The sequence below is a fragment of the Ochotona princeps genome, chromosome 21 (assembly GCF_030435755.1).
Source record: "Ochotona princeps isolate mOchPri1 chromosome 21, mOchPri1.hap1, whole genome shotgun sequence".
Lineage (NCBI taxonomy): Eukaryota > Metazoa > Chordata > Mammalia > Lagomorpha > Ochotonidae > Ochotona > Ochotona princeps.
The window spans coordinates 999685-1026499 of record NC_080852.1 but is presented as its reverse complement, the minus strand read 5'-3'; the positions used below and the strand labels follow the sequence as shown (position 1 = coordinate 1026499).

Sequence of the window (26815 nt, the reverse complement as noted above, 5' to 3'; positions counted from 1 at the left end):
ATAATCAGCCCAGCCTGGCTTTTCCCTGATCTAGTCCACATGCAGCCCACAGGTGTTGTAGCCCTGCCTTGTCTGATCTGCCCCTATCCCAGCTCATGCTCTCCATAGGAGTAACTGTCCAGTAAGGGACCCGCCAGCCACATATCCCCCTACTGGCTCCTCCGCCTCCCTTCCTGGTTCTCACGTGTGGTGCTTGGGTGCTTGTTCACATTTGGTATACATCATCTCACCTTGGCATAACATAATGTGTACTGATTTTTGCTGTGCCCAATTCTGGCTCGACCCATACTCTGTTCTGGTGCTTGGATTTGCCAGTGGATGACGTGAACTGATTCAGCCTGGTCTGCCCCCAACCCATGCCAGGACAATTCCATATAATTGTACAGTCATGATTGGTCAGTTTTAGCTGTGAACTTTTAAAAAATAAAAGTTGGCAGGCTTGTATTGGTAAGTTGCAAGCAAGCAGCATTCAAAAAGTATGAACTGATTGGCTATAAGGCAATGATTCTTATCAAACACCAGGGACCTCCTTCCTGAGGAGTGGTCTACCTACGTGAACTGCCAGGTGTCCTGCCGGGTTGGGGCCATGTAGATTGTCAGGGCAGGAGTTCACACAGCCCCCAGCCAAGCAATTAAGGCAGAATCACAAAAGCAGAAAACATCTAGACTCCGCAGAAACATGTGACCAAGAGAGCAAGCCTCTCCCTATCATGGGCCTTTATTGGGGCTTGCGAGGGGAATGGCTACCAAAAAACGCAATACTACCCCCTCGCAGTTCCAGGTGATGATAGGTGAGTGCCACAGGTGGGCAGAAGGGAAAGCCTAGATGGAGTGGGGGTGTGGCTTTCAAGCTGGTGACCCTGAACTGGTTGCGTAGCCCATAACATTGGGAGAAGGAAGCCGCAAGTCTTAGCCTTTTTTCTGGGTAAGGTGGTATACATTATTGCCCATTGTGAATAAGTTTCTCTCTTTGCCCTTGGGGAGACTCATGTAAATACCTCCCAGAGATGGTGCATAAAATCTCAAACCAAAGTGAATATTTTTTGCTGCCTGGACTCTCATTCCTCCTCCAATGATGATAAGCGAATGTGAAGCATGAAAAAGGAGGCCAGAACTTTGGTCCCATGTCAGGTAGTTGGGATTCAAGATCCACTTAGAGAGCATCAAGTCATGCAGAAGATTGGCCTCTTCTGGGTACTGTCAATCCAACAGTTTTCAAAATATAAGGATCCAGAGGCTTGCTTCTAATCTGAAAACTGACGTGATATCAAAAGTGAAAATAGGTAGTTGGTGGTTAGAGCCTCTAAATTCCTAAACTGTTATACTTCCTATCTCTACCCCCTATGTCCTAAAAGCACTATCAGTCTGGCGGTATTGCTGGAGCTAGGAAGTGGCTGGGGATTACGTTGCTGCGAGGTTTAGTGCGTGTGTTCGTGTTTGTGCAGAGTCATGAGGTGCCAAGGGTCATTTCCACAAGTTTAGTATAAACCTTGTGGAATCTTTTATTTGCTCAATTCAGCCACATAGCTCTTGTATAAGAGCAGGAAGTCTTTTTCCAGTCCCATATTGAGCACCGAACCAAATGTTACCAGGAAAGCTCAGTGATTCTTTTCTTTAATGTAGTATACAAATGTAGGAGTGTGGAATAGGGTGGAAGGATGGGATTCACAGGAATTGGGAGAAAACAGCGGAGTGGGAGAAAACAGTTATACATCCTACTTCAGTAAACAAGGGTTGTGACAACATTCAAGTTATTAACTGGGTGTCTCTAATTTCAAGAAGCACACCCCACCTAGTTTTCTTTTGAGAAGGGCTTTCCCCTTGCTTCCTCTTCCTCTGCTAACATGATAACTTTGCAAATAAAATTTCTGTCTCTAAAAAGATAAATTTAAAAAAATGATTTTAAGATCCAGTTTCTGTATCCACATCCTGAATGTGATCAACTGGCATTTAGTAGAAATCTATGCATTTTCTCTATGCTCATGTACACTTTCTGTTCCTGGGAGGACCTGAGCCAGATTGGAGTCCATGCTTGTGACCCTAGGTTCAGCCACTATGGCCATTTAATGACCTGGGCCTTTGACTGCCTGGACTCAAGAGACTTTGCCCTTCCTTGTGAGTACACTGGGAGTGGATACCTTGGGAACAAGACAGGCCTAGGCTCCACCCACCTCCAACATCAAGAGGTGGGTGAGACTAGGGAGTGTGACCTAATCATTTTTTTTCATGAGTTGGGTTTCTGTGTAGTGTGTGTGTGTGTGTGTGTGTGTGATTTAGTTTCACTCATTGTGTGTGCGCGTGTGTATTAGATCATTAAGCAGAAATTGGTGTGATCATTTCCAAATTTTCTATTTTTCCTTCCTGTTTTAGGTGAGGGTTAAATGATATTCAGAGAAGCTATACCAGGTCTCCCAACCATCCTAGTACTTCAGGATGGGTACTGGACCCCTGATACCAAACCAGAGAGTCAATCTCGCACACACTGCAAGGTTTCTGTCCAGGTGGTTCCAATAGTTCTGAAATGATGTCCATCTCACCAATTCAAGCAAGAGGGAACCCTTTCAATGTTCATTGGCTGACATGGTTTACGTTAGAGTCTCCTTTCTCCCAGATATTTGCTGTCATTATATGGCTGGGGCAGTTATTCAATCTGTTCTTTCCTTCTTTCTCTTGGGTGGTCCAGATGTGCTTTAAAGGCCTCAGTGGGCTTAAATCTCCAGGTGGAGCAACACCAGTTGTCCAATACTCCTTTTCAACTGAGGAGTACCCATACTTGCAAGTGCACCAAGACCATGAGCCAGTTGATCCTGCCCCAGTGGAGCCCCACCCTCAGCGCTCACTGAGCTAGCACAACCAGGCTGGCATGTAAAGTATCCAAGCCAGGTAACCTGAGGCCTGCCACACCCCCTACTCCCAGGACTCGCAGACCCAGAACCCATTGCACTGGCCAGCCAAGGACCCAAGCCAAGCAACATAAACTGCCACCACACATACAGCCACTGGGGCTCAAAAAATGGGCTCATCACACAACTGTGCCCAAGGGCCCAGACAAGGCTACCAGGGCCCCACTGGATCTCCTGCACCCAGAGATCATGTGTCCAGCACCAACATCCCCCTGACTGCCATGGCTTGCCTCAACTCATTTCACCAGCATGTGTGCAGCCTGGCTCAGTCTAGTCTTCCCCCAATTTCACTTCATGTTGCTGTGTATTGCAACCTATCCAGGAACAACATGCCCCCTGTCTCAGCCCTGATGTGAATTGCCTATTGTTGTGGCCTGATACCGCACTGATATTTCTCCCCATGCTGGTTCTCACATCTGCTAGATGATGTTAGGAAATGACTCACTTGTGCTTATGGTTTCTTTTCTAAGAAATCTTCCTCTGTTCCTATTTCTTCGTGGGTGCTTCCTACGCTTTCCTTTAATAGTTTAATGGTTACTTGGTATAGATTTAGTTCTTTGGTCCATTTATTTGTGTATAATGTGACAGGTATGGAATTTGTTTTCTTATCCTGCAGCCTGCTATGCACTTGTCCCATCAGCATTTGTTGAATAGACCAGGATTTTTACCTGGACTGTTTTCAGTTGTCTTGTCAAATATTAGTTGGCCCTACATGTGCTTTCTGGGGTTTCAGTTCTGTTCCACTGATCTTCTTTGTTTCTGTACCAGTACCAGGCTATTTCAATGAACCCTGCTCTGTAGTATGTCTTGAGGTATGGAACTGTGATTCCTCTAGGTTAATTTTTATTCTTCAGGATAGCTTAGACTATTCATCGTCTCATGTGATTCTAGATTAACTTTTGTATCATCTTTTCTGTTTCTGAGAAAAATGTTGTTGGGATTTTGATTGGGCTTGAGTTGAATATGTTGATAAGTTTTTGTAATATGATCATTTTGATTATGTTTACTGTGCCAATGAAGGAACATGGTAAGTTTCTCCATGTTCCAAAGTTCTTCTATTTCCTTTTTTAATGGTTTAAGGTTTTCATCAGAGAGTTCTTTTATGTATTTTATAACTTAATTCCTAGGTATTTAAGATTCCTCTCCATTATTTTTAAGGAGACTATAGTTACAATTTCTTTTTTTAAAGATTTTTAAAATTTTTTCTTGGAAAGGTGAGCATGTAGAGAGGAGGAGTGACAGAGAGGAAAATGTTCTGTCCAATTGTTCACTTCCCAAGTGGATGCAATGGAGCTGAGCCCACCTGAAACCAGGAGACAGGAGCTTCCCCGGGGTCTCACATGCATGAGCAGGGTCCCAAAGCTTTGGGCTGCCCTCAATTTCATTTCAATTGCACAGTCTGGGAGCTGAAAGGAAGCAGGGCTGCCAGCACTGTAATTGGCATCCATATGGGATCCTGGCAAATTCAAGGTGACTACTTTAACCACTATGCTATCGTGCCAGGCCCTGTACTTAAAATTTCTTAGGAATTAAGAATTTTCTGTACTAGTGCCCTTGATTTGTTTTCACTAATTTTGTGTCCTGTTACCATGCCATACTCTCCTATTAGTTTCAGTAGGGTGTTCACTGACTCTTTTGCTTCTCCTGTGTAGAGAATCATGTCATCTGAAAATTGAGGTAATTTCAGTTCCTCAGTAGCAATTTGGATTCCTTTAATTGCTTTTTCTTTTTTTTTTAAAGATTTATTTATTTTTATTACAAAATCAGAAATACAGATAGGAGGAGAGACAGAGAGGAAGATCTTCCGTCCAATTTTTCACTCCCCAAGTGAGCCGCAACAGCCGGTGCACGCTGATCCGAAGCCGGGAACCTGGAACCTCTTCCGGGTCTCCCACACTGGTGTAGGGTCCCAAAGCATTGGGCCATCCTCGACTGCTTCCCCAAGCCACAAGCAGGGAGCTGGATGGCAAGTGGAGCTGCCGGGATTAGAACTGGTGCCCATATGGTATCCCGGGTGTTCAAGGCAAGGACTTTAGCCACTAGGCCACGCCGCCAGGCCCTAATTGCTACTTCTTGCCTAATAATTCTGGCAAGGACTTCCAATACTATATTGAAATGCAGTGGTGACAGTGGATATTCATATCTAGTTCCAGATTTTAGTGGGAAGGCTTCCAATCTTTCCCCATTGAGAATGCTGTTTGTATTAGGGTTTTTCATAAATTGCTTTGATTGTGTTGTAGAATGTCCCTTCTATGTCTCTCTTGCTTAGGCTTTTCAACATGATGAGATGATCATATGATTTTTATTTTTCATTGCATTAATGCAATGTATCACATTGATTTTTGAGTGGTCAACCTTTGCTGCACACCTGGAATGTATCCCACTTGGTCTGTGAGAATGATCTGCCTGATAAACTGTTGGATCCTGTTGACTAGTATGTTGTTGAGAATTTTTGTCTGTGTCCATCAAGGATTTCGGTCTGTAGTTCATTTTTTCTGTTGTGTCTCTTTCTGGCTTCACTATTAAGGTGGTATTGGCTTCAGAAAAAGTTTACAAGAACTGACTCTCTTTCCATTGTTTTGAAAGGTTGGTGGAAGATTGGGGTAATATCCTCTTTAAATGTTTGGTAAAATTCAGCAGTGAAGCCCTCTGGTCCAGGTCATGTCTTGGCTAGGAGGGCTTTAATTACTGATTCAATCTCAGTGCACATTGTAGGTCTATTTAGATTGTTGATTGATTCTTGATTCAATTTTTGTGGACTGTACGTGTTCAAAAATCTATTCATCTCTTCTGCATCTTCTGATTTGTTTGCATACAGTTGCTTATAATAATTCCTAATACTTCTCTGTAGATTTCACGTATCTGTTATTATATTTCCTTTTTCTTCTCTGATGCTATTGATGCATATTTTTCTCTCTCCCTTTTTTTTTATTAGTTGGGATAGTGGGGAGTCTGTTTTGTTGAAGTTTCTCAAAGAACCAGCTCTTTTATTCATTGCTGTTATGTACAGTTCTCTTGATCTATACTCGGTTTATTTCCTCCCTCATTTTGATTATTTCCTTTTTCCTAGTAATCTTGAGATTGCTTTGTTGTTGCTTTTCTATTTCCTACAACTGTAAGATTAAGTGATTTACTTGATGCTTTTCTAGTTTCTTAACACAAGCATTGGGATGAACATTGCTCTTTCCATTGCTTTGATTGTGTCCCATAAGTTTTGATATCTTCTGTTGACGCCTTCACTTGTTTCAGGCTTTTTTTTTTTTTAAATTTCCCCTTTGATTTGCTCTCTAACCCATTGCTTATTTAGTAACATAATTCAATCTCCATGTGTTTGCAAGTTTTCCTCAGCTTTTTAGCTTCTTGGTCTCTTGCCGCACACTATGGTGGTCTGAAAATATGCATGGTATGTTACTGATTTTTAAAATATTGGTAATGCTTGTTTTGTGGCCTATAATATGGTCAATCCTGGAGAAGGTTCCAAGCACTGACAAAAAGCTTATTCTTTTGTATAGAATTAAAGGCTCAGTAGATATCAACTAAGTCCATTTGTTCTAGAGTTTGGGTGAGTTGTGTGTTTTCTTTGCTGAGTTTTGGCTGTTTTTAATCTGCCCATTGATATTAATGTGGTATTAAGGTCACCCTCTATGATTATATTGGAATCTGTTTCTCCCTTTATGTCCATTAATGTTTGCTTCACACAGCCAGATGTCTTGGCATTTGGTGCATATATATTTATTATGGTGACACAGCCAGATGTCTTGGCATTTGATGCATATACATTTATTATGGTGACCTCTTCTTGGTGAATGGATCCTTTGAACATTATGTGGTATCCTTCTTCGTCTCTTTTAATGTTTTTCACATTGATGTCTGCATCAGTTACAAGAATGGCTACTCCTGCAAAATTATCATTATCATCTGTTTGGAATATCTTTTTTCATCCTTTCACTTTCAGCTTCCTCTGATCTTTGTTAGTGAGATGTGTCTCCTGTAAGCAGCAGATGGATGGGTTTTATTTTTTGATCCAGTATTGCAATTTATGACGTGTAATTGATGTTTTTAAACCATTTACATTCAATATTCATATGGATAAGTGGCAAACTCCTCCTGCCATTTTAGTAATGTGGTGTCCTTTAGTCTTCTGTTAGCCTTTTAGTGGGATGTTCTCCACTCCTGGCTTTGGTTTTGGTTCTTTTTCTCTTTCACTAAAACATATTTGAATATCAGCTGAAGGGCAGGTTTGGAGGATTTGAATATTTGGGATTTTTCTTTATCGTGGAAGGATTTTATTTCATTTTCAAAGACAAAGGAGACCTTTGTAGGATACGTTATTCTGGGCTGACACTTTTTCCCTTTTAGAATCTGAAATATGTCACTCCATTATCTTCTCGACTATGGTGTTTCCTCTGAGAGGTCATCTGTGAGTTTGACTGGAGTTCCTCTGTAGGTCACTTGATTTTTCTCATGTGCACATCAAAGAATTTTTTTCCTTATGTTCAACTGAGGAGAGCTTGATTATCATGTATCATGGTGATCAATTCTGTTGGGAGTACTGTGCCCCTCCTGCATGCTGTTTCCCAATTCTTTCTCTAGATTCAGGAAGTTTTCATTTATTATTTCAATGAATAATCCTTAAATCCCAACTTCTCTTTCTGCATCTTCTGGAGTTCCCATAATTCTTACGTTGGGCCTGTTAATTGTATTTTTATATCTTCCAACTCATGCTCTACTGTATTTTTAACTTCTGAAATGTCAGCTTTCATTTAATTCATTTCTTCTGTGACAAATTCTTTAAATTCTTTGAACTCTTGTATTATGTACTTTTCAGTGTTGGTCAGAAGCTGTAAACTAAGTTTCCTGAGTTCTGTGTTCCCCATATGTTCAATGTCTTCCTAAGTTAATTCTGAGGGTGGTAGAGGCTTTTGCTGCTTTACTGAGGAGTCTTCAGTAACATTTATTGTGCCTCTGTTTCGTCTTTTAACTTTTCACTTTGTAATCCTGTTTGGTGGATTTTTGCTCCTTAGTTCTGTTTTCTATGATCTATTACTAAGAGATATACAATTCAATTTTTAAGTTCAATCAGTTGGCTTAGGAAGGCACCAACTGTCCCAGATAACTGGCTTGTCTGCAGCACTGATCTTATTAAACACAAGATGGTGCCCAGTGGGCATTGATATCTAATTAAACACAAGATGGTGCCCAGCAGGGCACTGCCAGGGAACTGGTGCTGTTGGCCTTCTGATTCGGGGACCACACAGATTATGAAGGATGATAAGCTGGTGCTGTCCTCAATGTGGGATGAGCTGAGTGTGACTAGTTGGAAACTTGCCCACTCCAGCGTTTGATCCCTGTGCTGTCAGCTCCAATCTGCCACCAATCTGCCCTGAGGTTTACACAGCTCCCTTGTTGGTTGTTGCTGGGCCAAATTATTAGGTAGGATATGCCAGTTCCAACCTACCTTCACCTCTGGAGCTCCAGGAGCAGACCAAGCTCCCTCCTGACTGCCACAAAGGCTGGTTCTGTTGCTACCACTGGATCCCAGGGTATTGTGGAAGTCTACATTACAGCTCACCTGTGGCTGGTAGGTTTTCTTTACCCTGTAACACCACTCCACCACTGTTGCCTCTTCCCTGTGTTCAGGGGGTCTTCAGGTACATCCATATTGACTGCCTGACCCCTATGTTTTTCTGCAATCTGCTCTCTGTTCTTTACCTTGTCCAGTGTTTCTGTCATCTCAAATATGCACGCTTTGTCCTATGTGGCAGATTTATTTGCAATTCCCTAAGCACATTCCATACTGATTTCCACTTAGATCTGTTCTTTTGCACAATGTCTGTTCATTTGTATTGCCCATTGTTTCAAAGTTTATTTATTTATTTATTTATTTATTTATTTACTGTTTCTGGTTTTTTGAAGCTCTTTGTAAATCCTGAGTATTAGTCCCCCATCACTTGTGTAGTGTGCTAAATTTTTATCCAATTCTGTTGGTTACGTCTTCACCAGCAGGTATGTAACCCTATGGGTGCAACAAACCTGCCAGGCATTCCCTGTCCAAGTATGCTCAAACAGCTACTCCACACAGCCCACAGTCTACTCCTGGGCCAAGCGGGCTTAGCCAGTACCCCATGCATCCCCAGCACACACACATCATGCACTCCAGTACCTAGAGGTTACTAGAATGAGCCAAGGGCCAAAGGCATCCACCAATAGCTATTCCAGGACCAAGCTTGACAAGCCAGTGCACTCTGTGCCTGTTGTCCATCTGACATCTGCTCATAGCCAAGATGTCCTGGGCAGTGTCCCTGATCCTACAGAGCAATAGTCATCCACTTCAGGGCCAGACTGAATTAAGCTTGAGGGGAAGATATTCCTCTAACATGCCCAATCCATTGCTGCACTTACCCAGCCAGGGATAGGCTCAGTGAGCCGTCATCAGCTCAGATATTGCCTATGAGAGCCAGCACACTGTCCACCTTCCACCACTTGAAAGTCATTCAAGCTCAGGCAGTGATCTTGCACCTTCATCAGGTATTGTGCTCGCCAGCCAATCCAGGGCTGGATCCCTTCTACTGGTGACCCTGGGCCCAGAGTTTGCATGCCTGGAGTTCCCCACCACACAACTCCCTGTCACCTCACTAGTCCTTCCTGTCAGATTTCCTACATCTATAGCCTGCCTGCAAGCTGTTCTAGGGCCAGGGCATCTGTGTAGCCCCAACACTCACCTCTAACCTGCCCACCCTTTCAGAATTTCCACTGCTCGAGAGCAAGGCAGGTTAGATTTGCAGGGAATTCAAGCAAAACACTGCAGCAACATAATTTGTTGTTCCACAGGGGAGAATTTTCATGTGGACAACTCTAGTATGCAAAGCAGGATTTTTTTTCATCATTATGATTTTTTAAAATTTATTCTATTGTATTGTTGTTGACAATCTTTACATAGTTAATTATGGTTAAAAAAAGATTCAGGAGATATAGGGTGGTGGGTAAGACTATTACGTCCATATTGTTTCCATCATGTATCTGAGGTAAAGGGGGATACTGAGGGAGAAGCCCCACCCAGTTTCCTGCCCACCCCAAGTCCCGGATGTGGGGCATGTTCTGAGATATTTGCTCAAGTGGTTTTAATAGTTCTCCAGTTATGAATCGCTGCCAGTTTCGCTCGATGAGGTCGTCCACTGATTGATATGGTCCATCATAAATTCTCGGTTTGCCCCATATTTCGCTGACGACATATAACTGAGATGAATGATTGACCTGTTCTGTCTTCTGTCTTTTCTTGGTTAGAGTTCTGAGTCCAGTAGTGTGATTGGGGAGATCTCCAAAGAAACTTTGAAGTATTCCCAGACCAGATTCTTGTATGTTCTAGCAAGCACAGGGCCCGGCACAGTCCATCACCCCGATCAGATGGTGGTTGCAATTGCGGGGTTGGTTCTGTTTTCAGTCCCGAGTTGTACTGGAACCAATGGGTGTTGCAGTCCAGTCTGGTTCTGCCCTTACATCAACCAGTGGGAGCTGCAGCCTAGACAGGGCGACCCACAATAACCCCCACCAGGCCCACCCCCTACCCTGGTTTGCCAGTATGTGTAGCATAAGACCAGTCTGTCCCCCATCCAATTTGGTTCTTGTACTTGTCAATGGGTATTAAAGCTTAGTTCCATCTAACCAACTCAACCATCTGGCCCTCACGGATGTCGTTGAGTGCCTCTCTGTCTAGCCACCTCAGCCCCCGTCCTAGTTTCCATGGCCTCCCACGGGAGTAGTGACCCAAGAAGGGGGAACCCACTTTTTCCCTCCCAGGTCTCTCTCAGTCCCGGTTTATGCACTCTTTAGATGGTTCTGTGATTTGACTTGACAGAATTAGTCCCCAGTGCCAGCTTCTACCAGCTGATGCTACAGCCAAGCCCAAACATCCCTCACTCACTCTAATTTATGCTTTCACCCACAGGAATAATCAGCCCAGCCTGGCTTTTCCCTGATCTAGGCCACATGCAGCGCACAGGTGTTTCATCCTTGCTTAGTCTGGTCTGTCCCATCCCAGCCCACGCTCTCCATTGGGAGTAGCTGTCCAGTGAGGGGACCAGCCCCTTAATCCCCCTGCCAGTTCAAAGCAGGATTTATTTAAGAATAGGAACCAAAGTGATTCTTGCCTTAGCAGAAGCATGGCACTCCAAAGGAGGAAAGAACAAAGAAAATTGTAGAAATAGTGGTTTTTATGCAGCATCTTGGGGAGGTGTTTACATGGGTCCCCCCAAGGGCAAAGAGAAAGAAACTTATTCACAATGGGCAATAATGTATACCACCTCACCCAAAAAAAAGGCTAAGACTTGCAGCTTCCTTCTCCCAATGTTATGGGCTACGCAACCAGTTCAGGGTCACCAGCTTGAAAGCCACACCCCCCACTCCATCTAGGCTTTCCCTTCTGCCTACCTGTGGCACTCATCTATCATCACTGGAACTGCGAGGGGGTGGTATTGCATTTTTTTGTAACCACTCCCCTCTCAAGCCTCTAAAAAGACCCATGATAGTGAGAGGCTTGCTCTCTTGGTCACATGTTTCTGCGGAGTCTAGATGTTTTCTGCTTTTGTGATTCTGCCTTAATTGCTTGGCTGGGGGCTGTGTGAACTCCTGCCCTGACAGTCGACGTGACAGCCAGCCGGCAGGACACCTGGAAGTTCACGTAGGTAGACCTCAGGAAGGAGGCCCCTGGTGTTTGATAAGAGTCATTGCCTTATAGCCAATCAGTTCATATTTTTGAATGCTGCCTGCTTGCAACTTACGAATACAAGCCTGCCAACTTTTATTTTTTAAAAGTTCACAGCTAAAACTGACTAATCATGACTGTATAATTATGTGGAATTGTCCTGAAATATATAAGAACCCTAGGCTCTTTTACCTTGGCCCTTGTTTTGCTTTTTTTCTGCCCTGCTGTTCCTATAGCAACCTTGCCTGGGGAAACTGGCTGGGAATCCTAGGTTAAACTGAATAAACCACCTTTATGCCTTATTGCTGACTTCAGACTCGATGATTTTCTGGGGATCTCAAAAATCTGGCACAACACTCTCATTACTCTGGCACTCTGACTCTTGGATTCCCCAGAACCTGCTTGTTTTTTGGCTTCCTACAGACAGACTCTGAGAATAGGTAGCCCCTGAGCGTAGCCCTTGTGTGTCTGTATTCCTCACACTGCTCACTCTTGAGCTTGACAGTAAAGATATTAATTGTACGTGCTTTGTATTGCTCACTTGTGCACTTTCAAGAGTTCCAGGAGAGGTGAGGCCTAACACTAATGGAATGTAGGCAGAGAAGGCAGGGAAATATGAATGCTTGCAGGCTTTTGAGGTGTATGCATGTTGGTTGCTATGTGTCTCTTAGGATAACTTATATTTCTGGTGAAGCGGGGATATAGGTCTTCAGATTAACAGACAGACTTCAGGGTAATGATCATTTCTTCATCTCGGGGTTTCCATTCACACTGTATGGTCACATAAACTTGTCATTTGTTAATTTCTAGTGGGCCCTGTTATCACCACGAGTGGTTAATAGATTCCTTAAAATGACTTTATTTTTAAAACCAGGATTTATTTATTTATTTATTTATTTATTTATTTATTTATCTCTTTATTTATGATACAGTTCCATAGGCTCCTGGAAATTCTCTTATCACAGCCCCAATTCACACCCCCACCTAGTTTCTCTATATGATTACTAAAGTATAGTTCTTCATAGACAGTCATATATCCATCATTGTGGGCATGGATAATGGCAGAGAATCCAGCATCCTATTGTCAAAATATAGTAAGCAGTCCTTTGTCTGGAAGTAGAGATGCATACTACATTGTATCCTCTCTTCTGGATATGTTACTCTCCATTTCACAATTACTGTACATCCCCTCAAATGAAAAGTCATAATACAAAATCAACAACTGGAAGAAAAGCAGTAATTTACAATGCCATGAAGTTAAATGACATGTTACTAGATATGAGTCTCCATTACACAACTACTGTACATCCCCTTAAATGAAAAACCACAAAACCAAATCAGCATCAGGAACAAAAAAGAAATTAATAACAACAAGAAGTTCAATAACATGCTACTAAATGACTAACATGTAGCTGAAGAAATGAAAATCAAGAACTTTCTTGAAGAAAATGATGCTACTCTATGATCTATGAGTCATTGAAGAATTTAATCAGAAGAAAGTGGTTTGAAGGAATGAAACTAACAGAAAATATCAAAACGCATGCAATATAGTTTCTGCTGATTTTTGTTAGTGAAATGTGTCTCTTCTAGACAGTAAATAGATGAGGTTTTTTTTTTTTTAATAATCCAGTGTACTAATCTATGACATTTGACTGAGCTTAAGCTATTTACATTCAGGGTTAATATGTATGGGTGGTACTTTGGTCCTGTCATTTTAGGAATGGGTTGTTCATTGGTTTAGTCTTCTGTTGTCATTATCCCAGGATGTTCTTCCCATTTGCCTTTGGTTTTGGTAGGTGCTATTCCTCTTCTCTGTGAAGAGAACATCTTGAAGTATCATTTGTAGGGCAGGTTTGCAAGAGGCAAATTCTTTTAGCTTTTCTTTACTGTGGAAGAATTTTATTTCATTTCCAAAGACAAAAGAATATGTTATCCTAGGCCGACAATTTTTTTCTTTTAGAATCTGGAATATGTCACTCCATTCTCTTGTCTGTAGAGTTTCCCATGAGCGATCTCCTATGAGTTTAATTTACATTCCTTTATATCTCAACTAATGTTTTTCACGTGCACATTTAAGGATCTATTCCTTATATTCAGTTGAAGAGAGCTTGATTATCATGTGTCTTGGTGAAGATCTCTTTTGGCCAAGCATTTTGGGAGTTCTGTGGCCCTCCTGGATCTTGCTTCCACTTCTTTCTCCAGAATTGGGAAATTTTTCTTTATTATTTTATTAAATATATTTGTAAAACCAGTTTCTCTTTCTGCATCTTCTGGTCTCCCATAACTCTTTTTTTTTTAATTTTATTTTAAATTCATTAATTACATTGTATTATGTGACACAGTTTCATAGATACTTGGATTCTCCCCACCCCTCCCCAAACCCTCCCACCATGGTGGATTCCTCCACCTTGTTGCATAACCACAGCTCAAGTTCAGTTGAGATTCCCCCATTGCAAGCGTATACCAAACATAGAGTCCAGCATCTTATTGTCCAGTCAAGTCCAACGGCTTCTTAGGTATACCCTCTCTGGTCTGACGACAGAGCTAGCAGAGTATCATCCCGATCAATTAAAAGCTCCAACATACCATCAGCAAAAATTTACATCACCATGGTATTAATTGACATAGTAATGAGTAACCAATATGGTAAAAGTAAATGCGAGTTCTTATCCACCTTCTGTGACCACCTCATTGACATTTCAATTTTAGTTTATACACAACATATAACATTCATAACATAACTTGTTATACATAACATCGTGTCATCTTAAATTAAGGCAAACATGTGGTATTTAACCTTTTGTGATTGGCTCATTTCCCTTAGCAGGATGGTTTCCAGTTTGGCCCATTTGGCCACAAAGAACTGCATTTTGTTTTTTTAATAGCTGAGTAGTATTCCATGGAGTAGATGAACCATAGCTTTCTTATCCAATCCTCTGTTGATGGGCATTTTGGTTGCTTCCATGTTTTGGCAATTACTGATTGTGCTGCTATGAACATAGGAGTGCATGTTGGTTTCTCATAAAACAAGTGTTCTGGATATATTCCTAGGAGTGCTATTGCCGGGTCATACGATATGTTGTATTTGAGTTGTTTGAATGTTCTCCATACTGATTTCCATAGAGGCTGTACCAGCCTGCAGCCCCACCAGCAGTGGAGTAGGGTTCCCTTTTCCCCGCAACCTCGCCAGCAAGTGTTGTTGGTGCTTTTATTCATGTGGGCCAGTCTTACTGGCGTTAGGTGGTACCTCATTGATGTTTTAATTTGGATTTCCCTTATTGCCAGGGAACTTGAGCATTTTTACATGTTTGTTTGCCATTTGGGTTTGTTCCTTTGTGAAGTGTTTGCCCATTTCCCGTGCCCATTTCTTGAGTGGCTTGTTTGTTTTGACATTTTGGTTGTTTTGTAGCTCTTTGTATATTCTGGAGATTAGCCCTCTATCACCTAGTCGTGTGCGAAGATCTTCTCCCATTCTGTGGGTTGCCTTTTTACTTTGTTGATTGTTTCTCTAGCTGTACAGAAGCTTCTTAGTTTGATGAGGTCCCAATTATTTATTTTGGTCTCGATTTCTACTGCTTTTGGACTCTTTTTTAGGAAGTGAGGGCCTACCCCTAAGTGTTCCAGTGTGTTTCCAACATTTTCTTCCAAAAGTTTGAAGGTTTCTGGATGTAGGCTTAAATCTTTTATCCATTTGGATTTGATCTTAGTATATGGTGAGAGATGTGGGTCTATCTTTTCGTTTCTACAGGCTATCAACCAGTTGTGCCAACAGCATTTATTGAACAGACCTTCCCATTTGCCGAGGTTGTCGTTTGTCTTTTTGTCAAAGATTATTTGGCTGTATTTGTGTGGGTTCCCATCTGGTGTTTTGTTGGGAGCACTGCACGAGTGTCCTGCCCTAAAATAATGACTGGTTCAAGGCCAGGAGGCAGCAGGAAGACAGGAGGTCACAGGTGAGGCGGATCTGCCTCCTTTCCAGGGCCTGGCCAGTCAGGTAGCACCCAGTGGACCCACGGGAATGCAAGTGATGGGAGTGAGAGCTGAAATTGCTATGGCAATAAGTATAGTTATTGTTATTTTATAGGCTAGCCTGTTTTTGCAATTTTTTGGAGCATAGAAAATGTAGCTGTTTTAGCTGCTTCTATAATTTTTAGCTAGAGGAATTAAGGATGCTTTTATTAAAGAAGAGTGTTTTTGATTATTGTTTTATTTATGGGGTTGCAGGGTCTATAGTTGTAGAGGGATTTAATATTTGTAATTTTTGTTTTTAGATTTATATTTTTTCCCTTGTAAACTATTTTCCCATTGAATAATGGGCAAGTTGTAGAAATAGAAATGTAGTAGGAATGTACTACTGATTAGCAGGTAATCGCATGTGCCTTGGCCTTGGAGTCCTGGCTGCCGCTCCATGGCTACTGTTGAAGAATGAATAATGGCTTGCTTTGAAGAATATAAATACAGTGTTTTAAAGAATTATCTCTGGGGACACTTGCTTAGCCCTGAAGTGCAGACGGAATGACCGAATGTCTGTACATGCCCCCTTAGTCTTGAAGTAAAAAAATAGAACAATTAGTTGCTTGTGCAGAAGCTTGTGAAGTTTTGAGTAAATAAAAAGGACAGCTTTTTCTTGGGCTGTGGTGAGAACGCATCAAGTGTCAGTGTCTGTGTCTTTCTTTATCGCCGACTCCACGCACCCTTCCCGAGCTCCGAACTCTCGGCTGGAGCTGGACTCCGGCAAGTGTTTCTATTCTGCTCCATTGATCTTCTTCTCTATTTTTTTGCCAGTACCAGGCTGTTTTGATAACCACTGCCCTATAGTATGTCCAGAGGTCTGGGACTTTGATTCCCCCTGCTAAGTCTGTAAGTAGTTGCTTCACGAAGCTAGGCGCATTGGAATTAGGTGCATATATGTTCACGATTGTAGTTACTTCTTGATGGATCAGTCCCTTCACCAATATATAATGTCCTTCTCTGTCCTTTTTGATGTCTGTCAGCTTGACGTCTAGGTCATCTGAGATTAGAACAGCTACGCCAGCCTTTTTTTCTCGTCCATTGGCATGAAATGTCTTTTTCCATCCTTTCACTTTAAATTTCTTACAGGATTTTCTGGTTAGATGTGTCTCTTGTAAGCAACATGTAGTTGCGTGCTATTTGATGATCCATTCCGTTAATCTATGCCTTTTGATTGGTGAGTTTAAGCCATTTGTGTTTAGAGATAATATTGAGAGGAACTGGTTTTGGGCTGCCATGAGTTTAAGTGTGCAAGTGTGTATTTGCGACTATTAGAGTTTTTGATTAGTTGACTTTGCTTGTATGGATTTTAGTGGGGAGGTCTTCCCATTTGCCATCTTTGATTTTGGTTTATATTTTTTCTTTCTGGGTTTAGCATAAACTGAGCTCAGAGTGAATTTATTTCTGACTCAGTGAACTGCATCTATGTGGCATTCTACAGGTTCCACCCAATACAGGTCTGGGTAGCCCTTAGACCTGTTGGCCAGCAAATTAAGAACTCTAGTAGTGGTACATCAGGTGCCATTATGTACACCATGGCAAACACTTTAAGACTGAAGGGACAACAGTGAACTGCGCATGTGCTGATCTCACCAGAACTATGTTCCACGGATTGCACTGGTCCCTCAGGAAAATATACTCACTGTGGCATCGTATGGGTCCAAATAGGTCTGTATGGCACCCAGACCTAACAGCCAACAGGTTCCAGCAAGATCAGCACCGACAACAACCACCTTGCAATATGGGACACCTGGTGTCTCTCTAATCCTGGGACCTCCTCCAACTGAAAGTGGGAGAAAGGTTGCAGACACAACGGTTCAACCTCAGCACAATATCACAGAAGGTGGAGAGTGGTGAGCCAGAAGTTGGGGCTACGGGAGTTCTTTGTGGAAATCTAACATAAGAACCCAGACCTGGAATTGTTGGAGTGTCACAATTGGCTGCAAGCAAAGAGTTGTGCATCAACTGAAATAAATAAAATCAAAGTGCAGACCTGTGGGTGATGCAGCTTAGAAACCTACCCCAGGGAGAAGACTCTGCTAATCAGAAGTACAATGACCAAGAGTGAAAGAAGAGACAAGGGCACAATGAATATTAGTAAAAACTCCCCTGCAAAGGATCAAAACCCTATACCAACCTCAGAGTTAGATGAGGAAGACATTGAGAAAATGGGGGACACAGAATTCAGAAAACTCATTTTAAAGCTTCTGATCAACAATGAGAAGCACATACAATAGTTCAAACAATTTAAGGAAGCACTAAAGCAAATCAAGGCTAATATATTAGAAATTAAGAACACAGTAGAGCAAATTAAAAGCACAGTAGAGAGTCTCCAATATAGAATGAAGCAAGCAGAAGAAAGAATCTCAGAATTGGAAGATATTTCCTGTCACCAGGGGAAAGCAATGAGGTGGTCACATTATGTGGTTAAGAACTCGCATTTATTTTAACATATTGGTTACTCATTACTATGTCAATTAAATCCATGGTGATGTAAATTTTGCTGATGGTATGTTGGAGCTTTTAATTGATCAGGATGATACTCTGCTGGCTGTGTCTTCAAAGCAGAGAGGGTCTATCTAAGAAGCCGTTGAACTTGACTAGACAATAAGATGCTGGACTCTATGTTTGGTATATGCTTGCAATGAGGGAATCTCAACTGAACTTGAACTGTGGTTATGCAACAAGGTGGAGAATCCACCATGGTGGGAGGGTTTGGGGAGGGGTGAGGAGAATCCCAGTACCTATGAAAGTATGTCACATTATACAATGTAATAAAGAAAGAAAAAAAAAGAAAAAATGTGTCTCTTACCCTCAGTGCTCATCATTGTTGGTCTTAATAGGGCCTTGACTCTAAATATTAAGTAGCAGAAGTGCTCCAAGCTTGTCACACATGAGATGCAAGTCAATGGGCTTCACATTTCCCTCAAAACTAGTCAGGGGACCCACTCCTAAGTATTTTTTGTTTGTTTTTTTGGTTTTAAAAAGCAGAATCAGTGTGAGAACGACAGCAGCAGGGAAATATCTTCAATTCACTGGTTGATATGCTTCAATGGCTCAATTGCAGTAGCTGAGCTGCTGTAAAACCAGAAGACAAGAGCAAAACCATGGTGGATTGGTTAGGATCTCAGACAGCTTATCTACTATGTTAACAATGTTGGTCCTGGTGCTCACTCTTATAATTGAAAGACTTCAGGCACAGGCCAACATCTAGTAGCTCATACAATGGCAAGAAACTTACTGTGAGAAGCCGTGATACATGAAATCAGTGGAAATCAGAGCAGAAGTTGTGGCAGCTGACACATAAACTCCACCTGAAAGAGGAACTCCAAGAGTCTGATGTCAGACAATTCTTTTGTCTCTGAGATATGCCTCCTAGAGTCTTGGCTGTTTTTGACCAGCAGTCCCTAAGATTCCTGAGTGCCATGACAATGGTGTAGGTTGTTTGCAGAACCACCAGAGAAAAACTGGTGAGGGATGTTCATTAATTGGGAAGATCATACAAGCATATATACAGTGGAGGGGGAAGGCAGAAGGGTGGTCTCAACAGTACTCCCACCCTACACTGTTATTGTAACTGGTCAGTAGGCATGCTTATCTCGCTAGACACTCTAATCAAGTCACCAGTTACATTCTGTAAGCAGGGTTGGAAGCTTAGTGCTTTAGCCCATTTGCTGGCAGACCAAGATAAGCTAGCACCTGGGCTGGAATCTATACATTTGGGCATGATCATTATGTGTGACTGGTAAACAGGATGAAGGTTGCACTTAACTACTTTGAGTTGCTTATCAGGGAAATTCTAGCACTGCTTTGCCTCGGGGACAGAGAAATTGGGATACAGCCTACTACTCTGGATGTATGCTGAGTGAACAGGCCAAGATGGAGTCTCTATTAGCTGAGACCATAGCCAGGACTTTGCCTCAGAGACACAATGTGCCATGTGCCTATGGTGTCCCATATGAGATAAGCAGGCAGAGATGCAGGAGTGATTTCCCATACTTATTATTCAAGGAGAGACAGTGGCCAAATAGGATCTACATTTAGTCAGATATAACAGGAAAATCTTGCCTCTGGAAAAGATCCATCCTTCAAATCTGGGTGCTTATCATTACAAATTCAACGTGCATAATTTAATATCTACAGTTCCAGTATAATTCTGAAATAGGATGAGAAATTTTGCGATTATGGAAAAGATAAATGTGTAAATGACAAAGATGGAATTTGAAACAGGTGTTACATACTGAGCATTTATTATCAGCATTTAATCTGAAAACAGCATTCACATTTACTACCTCACAGCAAAGGGAGATCACATACAAATTGCATCTTAATTATTTTAGCAACAAATAACCTCTCTTCTGAAATAAAATGATACTCCTCATGTTTATTATTTAACACTTGCTGAGACTTTCAAAGTATGTTTCTACATCCATTGCCTTTTTACAATGTTTTGCATTTGCACTATTGCTAATGGCAGTTTTTTCATTCACCTTGGAACCTTCCACACGCCATAACAGGTTTATGGTGCCTAGTCTTTTGGTTGACATGCTGTTGTAGTTCTGAGGTCTGTGACTCTGCTAACAATTGACTTCAGAAAAATGATTTATCAGTCATTGCTGTGTGTTTGCTCATTTCTGTGAATATGCTACTTATTGAAGCATGTATGCTTTTCACTGTGCTGAAAAGGTTTGTGCATGAATTTTAACACACATGTTACACATTTCTGCTTTCTCACGTGAATTCAGATGTTTAGCAAAACTTGACAGCTTGCGACAGGATTTTCCACTCATTATATTCATGTGGTTCTTATCCTGTATGGATACTCTGACGTCGAATGAAACCTGTCTGGTAAGTAAAGGCTTGAAGATACACACAATATTCATAATGTTTCTCTCCTGTGTGGACTCTCTGATGCCTAATGAGTTGTGCCACATTAGAAAAGCCTTTTCCACACGCACTACAATCATGTTTTTTCTCCAGTGTAGATTATCTGATGTCTAATGAGGTGTGGCTACAAGGAAAGACTTTTCCACACTACATACATTCAAAAGGTTTTTCCCCTGTGTGAATTCTCTGATGAGTAATGAGGTCTGACTTACAAATAAAAGCTTTTCCACACTCACTACATTCATAAGGTTTTTCCCCAGTGTGGTTTCTCTGATGTCTAATGAGGTGTGGCTTACGAATAAAAGCTTTTCCACACTCACTACATTCATGAGGTTTTTCCCCAGTGTGGATTTTCTGATGTATGATCATGCTTGACTTATGAAGAAAAGCTTTTCCACACTCACTACATTTATACTGTTTCTCTCCAGTGTGAGTTCTCTGATGAGTAACGAGGTCTGACTTACAAGTAAAAGCTTTTCCACACTCACTACATTCATAAGGTTTTTCCCCAGTGTGGTTTCTCTGATGTCTAATGAGGTGTGGCTTACGAATAAAAGCTTTTCCACACTCACTACATTCATGAGGTTTTTCCCCAGTGTGGATTTTCTGATGTATGATCATGCTTGACTTATGAAGAAAAGCTTTTCCACACTCACTACATTTATACTGTTTCTCTCCAGTGTGAGTTCTCTGATGAGTAATGAGGTTTGACTTCTGATTAAAAGCTTTTCCACATTCACTACATTCAAAAGGTTTTTCACCTGTGTGTATTCTTTGATGTGATCTAATGCTTGACTTATGAACAAAAGCTTTTCCACACTCCCTGCATTCAAAAGGTTTTTCCCCAGTGTGGATTCTCTGATGTATGATCATGCTTGACTTATGAAGAAAAGATTTTCCACACTCACTACATTCATAAGGTTTTTCCCCAGTGTGGATTCTCTGATGAGTAATGAGCTGTGAATTACAAATAAAAGCTTTTCTACACTCACTACATTCATAAGGTTTTTCCCTTGTGTGTATTCTCTGATGAGTAATGAGGTTTGACTTACGAATAAAAGATTTTCCACACTCACTACATTCATAAGGTTTTTCCCCAGTGTGGATTGTCTGGTGGCTAATGAGGAGTGACTCATGAATAAAAGTTTTTCCACACTCACTACATTCATAAGGTTTTTCCCCAGTGTGAATTCTCTGATGAGTAATGAGCTGTGACTTACGAATAAAAGCTTTTCCACACTCACTACATTCATAAGGATTTTCCCCAGTGTGGATTCTCTGATGTATGGTCATGCTTGACTTACGAATAAAAGCTTTTCCACACTCACTACATTCATAAGGTTTTTCCCCAGTGTGGATTCTCTGATGTACAATTATGCTTGACTTATGAAGATAACCTTTTCCACACTCACTACATTGATAACGTTTTTCCCCAGTGTGCATTCTGTGACATGTGTTCATGTTTGACTTACGAGAAAAACCTTTTCCACACTCCCTGCATTCATCAAATTTCTCCTCTGTGTGGACCCTCTCATGTATGATTAGGCTTGACTTACAATGAAACTCTTTTCCACACTCCTTACATTGATAAGATTTTTTCCTTGTGTTGAGTCTCTGTTGACCAATTAGAGATGATTGCCAGTGAAAGCCTTTTGTGTGCTCATTGCATTCATACTGATTCTCTGCACTTCGAATGATCTGATCTCTAATGAGTTCTGACTTCTGGTATATGTTTTCTTTACATTCGTTGGACACATACAAATATTCTCCTGTGTCAGTTCTCTGTTTGGTGGTAAGGCAAGATTTATAGTAGCCAACATGAATTGCTTCTCCCACACTGACAGCTTGCTGATTACATGGATCTTTGGAATAAATTTGCTCACACATAAGGATTATCTTCTTCCCGCTGAAAGTTTTGTCATTTCCATTGTGTTCAAAGGACTGCTGACAAATCTGGATCTTGTCAAACTGACTGAAAATTTCATCACTCTCAAGGTTGTTCTCCAGGACATTAGAGGCATGCCTCTTTTCAAATGCTATTTCATCAGGCTTCCTGTGGGAAAAGCAATTTAAAAGAAACTGTGATATCATTTTCTCTACATTGAAAAATCACCAGATCTTTGAGCCCCTCCAGGGAGTTGTTTCCCCCTTGCCTCTTCCAAGTTCAACTGGTAAATTAACTGTAAAAATTTGGTCTACATCTGGTTTTCATTATCTTTTAATACACTATGTTAAGGGAAAGAATCACTGAGCTTTCCTGGTAACATTTGGTTCAGTGGAAAATATGGGACTTGAGAAAGAATTTTGGCTCTTTTACAAGAATTATGAGGCTAAACAGAGCAAAGGGAAGACTCCACAAGTTTTGTACTAAACCTCTGGAAATGATCCTTGGCACTTCATGCCTCTGCACAAAGAGGAATACAACCACACACCCACATAATCCCCAGCCAATGCCTAGCTCCAGCTCAACCTCCAGATGCATTGTAGTTGGATAGGCTTCAGCAAACAGCAACATGAAGTGGAATTGGGGTAAGACTAGAATGAGCCAGGCTGCAATATATGCTGGTGGAAAATGAGTGGAGACAAGGAGCTCAGGAGGATGATGGTGGTGGACACATGATCCCTGGGTGCAGGAGATCCAGTGGGGACCTCATAGCCTTGTCTGGACCCTTTGGCACAGCTGTGTGATGAGCCCCAGTGGCTGTATGTGTGGCGGTTTATGTTGCTTGGTGTGTGTCCTTGGCTGGCCAGTGCAATGGGTTCTGGGTCTGTGAGTTCTGGGAGTAGAGGGTGTGGCAGGCCTCAGGTCACCTGGCTTGGATACTTTACATGCCTGCATGGTGGTGCTAGGTGCTAGCTCAGTGAGCGCTGAGGGTGGGGCTCCACTGGGGCAGGATTGACTGGCTCAAGGTCTTGGTGCACTTGCAAGAACTGGTAATCCTCAGTTGAAAAGGAGTATTGGACAACTGGCACAGCTCCATCTGGAGATGGAAGCCCACTGAGGCCTGGAAAGCACATCTGGACCATCCAAGAGAAAGGAGAGGGAAGAGATTGAATAACTACCCCAGCCATATGATGACATCAAATATCTGGGAGAAAGGAGACACTAAGGTCAACCATGTCAGCCAATGAACATTGAAAAGGTTCCCTCTTGCTTGAATTGTTGAGATGGACATCATCTCAGAAGTATAAGTATCACCTGGACAGAAACCTTGGAGGGTGTGCCACATTGACATCCTGGTTTGGTATCAGGGGTCCAGTGCCAATCCTTAACTACTAGGATGGTTGGGAGGCTTGGTATAGCTCCTCTGAATATCATTTAACCCTGACCCAAAATAGGAAGGAAAAATAGAAAATTTGGAAATGATCACACCAATTTCTCCATAATTCTCTAAATGCATGCACACACACACATTGAGTGCAATTAAATAACACACACACACACAGAGAGAGAAACCCAACTCATGAAAAAAAAATGATTAGGTCGCACACTCTCAGTCCCACCCACTTCTTGATGTTGGAGGTGGGTAGAGCCTAGGCCTGCCTTGTTCCGAAGGTATCCACTCCCAGTGTACTCAGCAGGAAGGGCAAAGCCTCTTGAGTCCAGGCAGGCCAAGGCCCAGCTCATCAAATGGTCATAGTGGCTGAACCTAGGATCACAAGCATGGACTCCAATCTGGCTCGGGTCCTCCCAGGAACAGCAAGTGTACGTGAGAATAGAGAAAATACGTAGATTTCTACTAAATACCAGTTGCTCACATTCAGGATGTGGATACAGAAACTGGATCTCAAAGTCATTTTTTAAATCGATCTTTTTTGAGACAGAGAAGTCTTATTTGCAAAGTGATCATGTGAGCAGGGCAAGAGGAGGAAAGAGGAAAGCACTTCTCAAGAGAAAACTAGGTGGTGGTGTGCTTCTTAAAATTGGAGACACCATTTAGTAACTTGAATGTTGTCCCAACCATTGGTTGCTGAAGCAGGATGTATAACTGGAAAAAAGGACCCACTCCTCTGTTTTCTTCCAGTTCCTGTGAATCCCATCCTTCTACCCTATTCCACACTTCTACGTTTCTATACTAGTTAAAGAAAATAATCACTGAGCTTTTCTGGTAACATTTGGTTCTGTACACAACATAGGACTTTAAAAAGACTTCTGGCTCTTATACAAGAGCTGTATGGCTGGACTTAGCAAAGAGGAGAGTCCACAAGGTTTGTAGTAAGCTTGTGGAAATGACACTTGGCATCCCGTGCCTCTGCACAAACATAAACACATCCAACCACACACGTAATCCCCAGTCACTGCTTACCTCCAGCTAATCCTCCAGATTGATTGTGCTTTTAGGAGATAGGTGGTGGAGATAGGAAGTATGAAAGGTTAGGACTTTAAAGTCTCTAATCACCAACTGCCTTTTTCACATTTGCTATTATGTCAATTTTCATTTTAGAAGCAAATCTCTGGGTCTTCATATTTTAAAAACTGTTGGATTGACAGTATCCAGAAGAGGCCAATTTTCTTCATGACTTGATACTCTCTAAATGGATCCTAAATCCCAACTACCTGACATGGGACTAAAACTCTGGCCTCCTTTTTCTTTTTTATGTTTTTTTTATTCATTGTATTATGTGACATATTTTCATAGGTACTGGAATTCTCCCCACCCCTCCTCAAACCCTGCCCCAATGGTGGATTCCTCCACCATGGGATTAAGGGGCTGGTCCCCTCACTGGACAGCTACTCCCAATGGAGAGCGTGGGCTGGGATGGGGACAGACCAGACTAAGCAAGGCTGCAACACCTGTGCGCTGCATGTGGACTAGAATAGGGAAAAGCCAGGCTGGGCTGATTATTCCTGTGGGTGCAAGCATAAATTAGAGTGGGTGAGGGTTGTTTGGGCTTGGCTGCAGCATCAGCTGGCACTGAGGACTAATTCTGTCAAGTCAAATCACAGAACCACCCAAAGAGTGCATAAACCGGGATTGAGAGAGACCTGGGAGGGAAATATTGGGTTCCCCATTCTTGGGTCACTACTCCCGTGGGAGGCCATGGAAACTAGGACGGGGGCTGAGGTGTCTACAGAGAGGCACTCAACAACATCCTTGAGGGCTGGATGGCTGAGTTGGTTAGATGGAACTAAGCTTTAATACCCATTGATAAGTACAAGAGCCAAATAGGATGGGGACAAACTGGTCTACTGCTACACATACTGGCAAATCAGGGTAGGGGGCAGGCCAGGTGAGCGTTATTGTGGGTCGCCCTGTCTAGGCTGCAGCTCCCACTGGTTGATGTAAGGGCCGAGCATGTGCTGGGCAGAACCATACTGGACTGCAACACCCACTGGTTCCAGTGGAAGTCGGGACTGAAAACAGAACCAACCCAGCAATTGCAACTACGAGCTGATTGGAGTGATGGACTGTGCCGGGCCCTGTGCTTGCTAGAACAAAGAAGAATCTGTTCTGGGAATACCTCAAAGTTTCTTTGGAGAGCTCCCCAATCACACTACTGGACTCAGAACTCTAACCAGAAAAGACAGAAGACAGAACAGGTCAATCATTCATCTCAGTTATATGTTGGCAGTGAAATATGGGGCAAACGGAGACTTTATGATGGACCCTATCAATCAGTGGATGACCTCATTGAGCAAAACTGGCAGCGATTCATAACTGGAGAACTATTAAAACCACTTGAGCAAATATCTCAGAGCATGCCCCACATCCGGGACTTGAGGTGGTCAGAAAATCCGGTGGGGCTTCTCCCTCAATATCCCCCTTTACCTCAGATGCATGATGGAAACAATATGGACATAATAGTATTACCCACAAAAATAAAAAAATCAATGTGATCTTGGAAGATGATGTTTGTGATAACATCTTACCAAAATGCCTTTTACTATTTCTGCTCTCTTGGCTGCCCCACTCATCATATGAAAATTGAGGGTGTTAGGTCCCTACATGTAGCAGGAACCTATGCTTAGGGTTGTCCTCCCACATTGACCATATCATAGTCAAGGATGTGAATTCCCTAGATGCAGTGGAAATCTATTCTTTCCCTCTTTCACTAATCTTTATGTCCCTCCTTCTCTGATATACTTCCTCCCTTAACTGATTCAAGACTAAGTTGTAGAATCAGGAATGTAATAGGAATGTGTAATAGATTGACATGTACCATCTATTGAGAACTTCTTGACCACAGGATTGGGTCGGCTGGTATCCTGCCTCAAGGGGAAACAATTGGCAAAACTATCCTTAGGAATGCCCCCTTTTACCAGGTGTGAAAAGAATTGGTGAAGGCTTCTGTATAAAATAAAGAGGACAGT

At 42.1% G+C, this 26815-nt stretch overlaps 1 protein-coding gene across 1 annotated transcript; it reads right to left on the bottom strand.

Moving 5' to 3' along the window:
• Positions 1–20421: 20421 nt before the first annotated feature.
• On the bottom strand, positions 20422–22593 carry LOC131482921 (zinc finger protein 883-like). Its single transcript, XM_058679151.1, has 3 exons — positions 22345–22593; positions 20654–22224; positions 20422–20572 (listed from the first exon to the last, which is right to left on the bottom strand). Exons 1-3 carry the CDS (start codon positions 22591–22593, stop codon positions 20422–20424), a joined length of 1971 nt encoding a protein of 656 aa, XP_058535134.1.
• Between the last annotated feature and the right edge of the window lie 4222 nt (positions 22594–26815).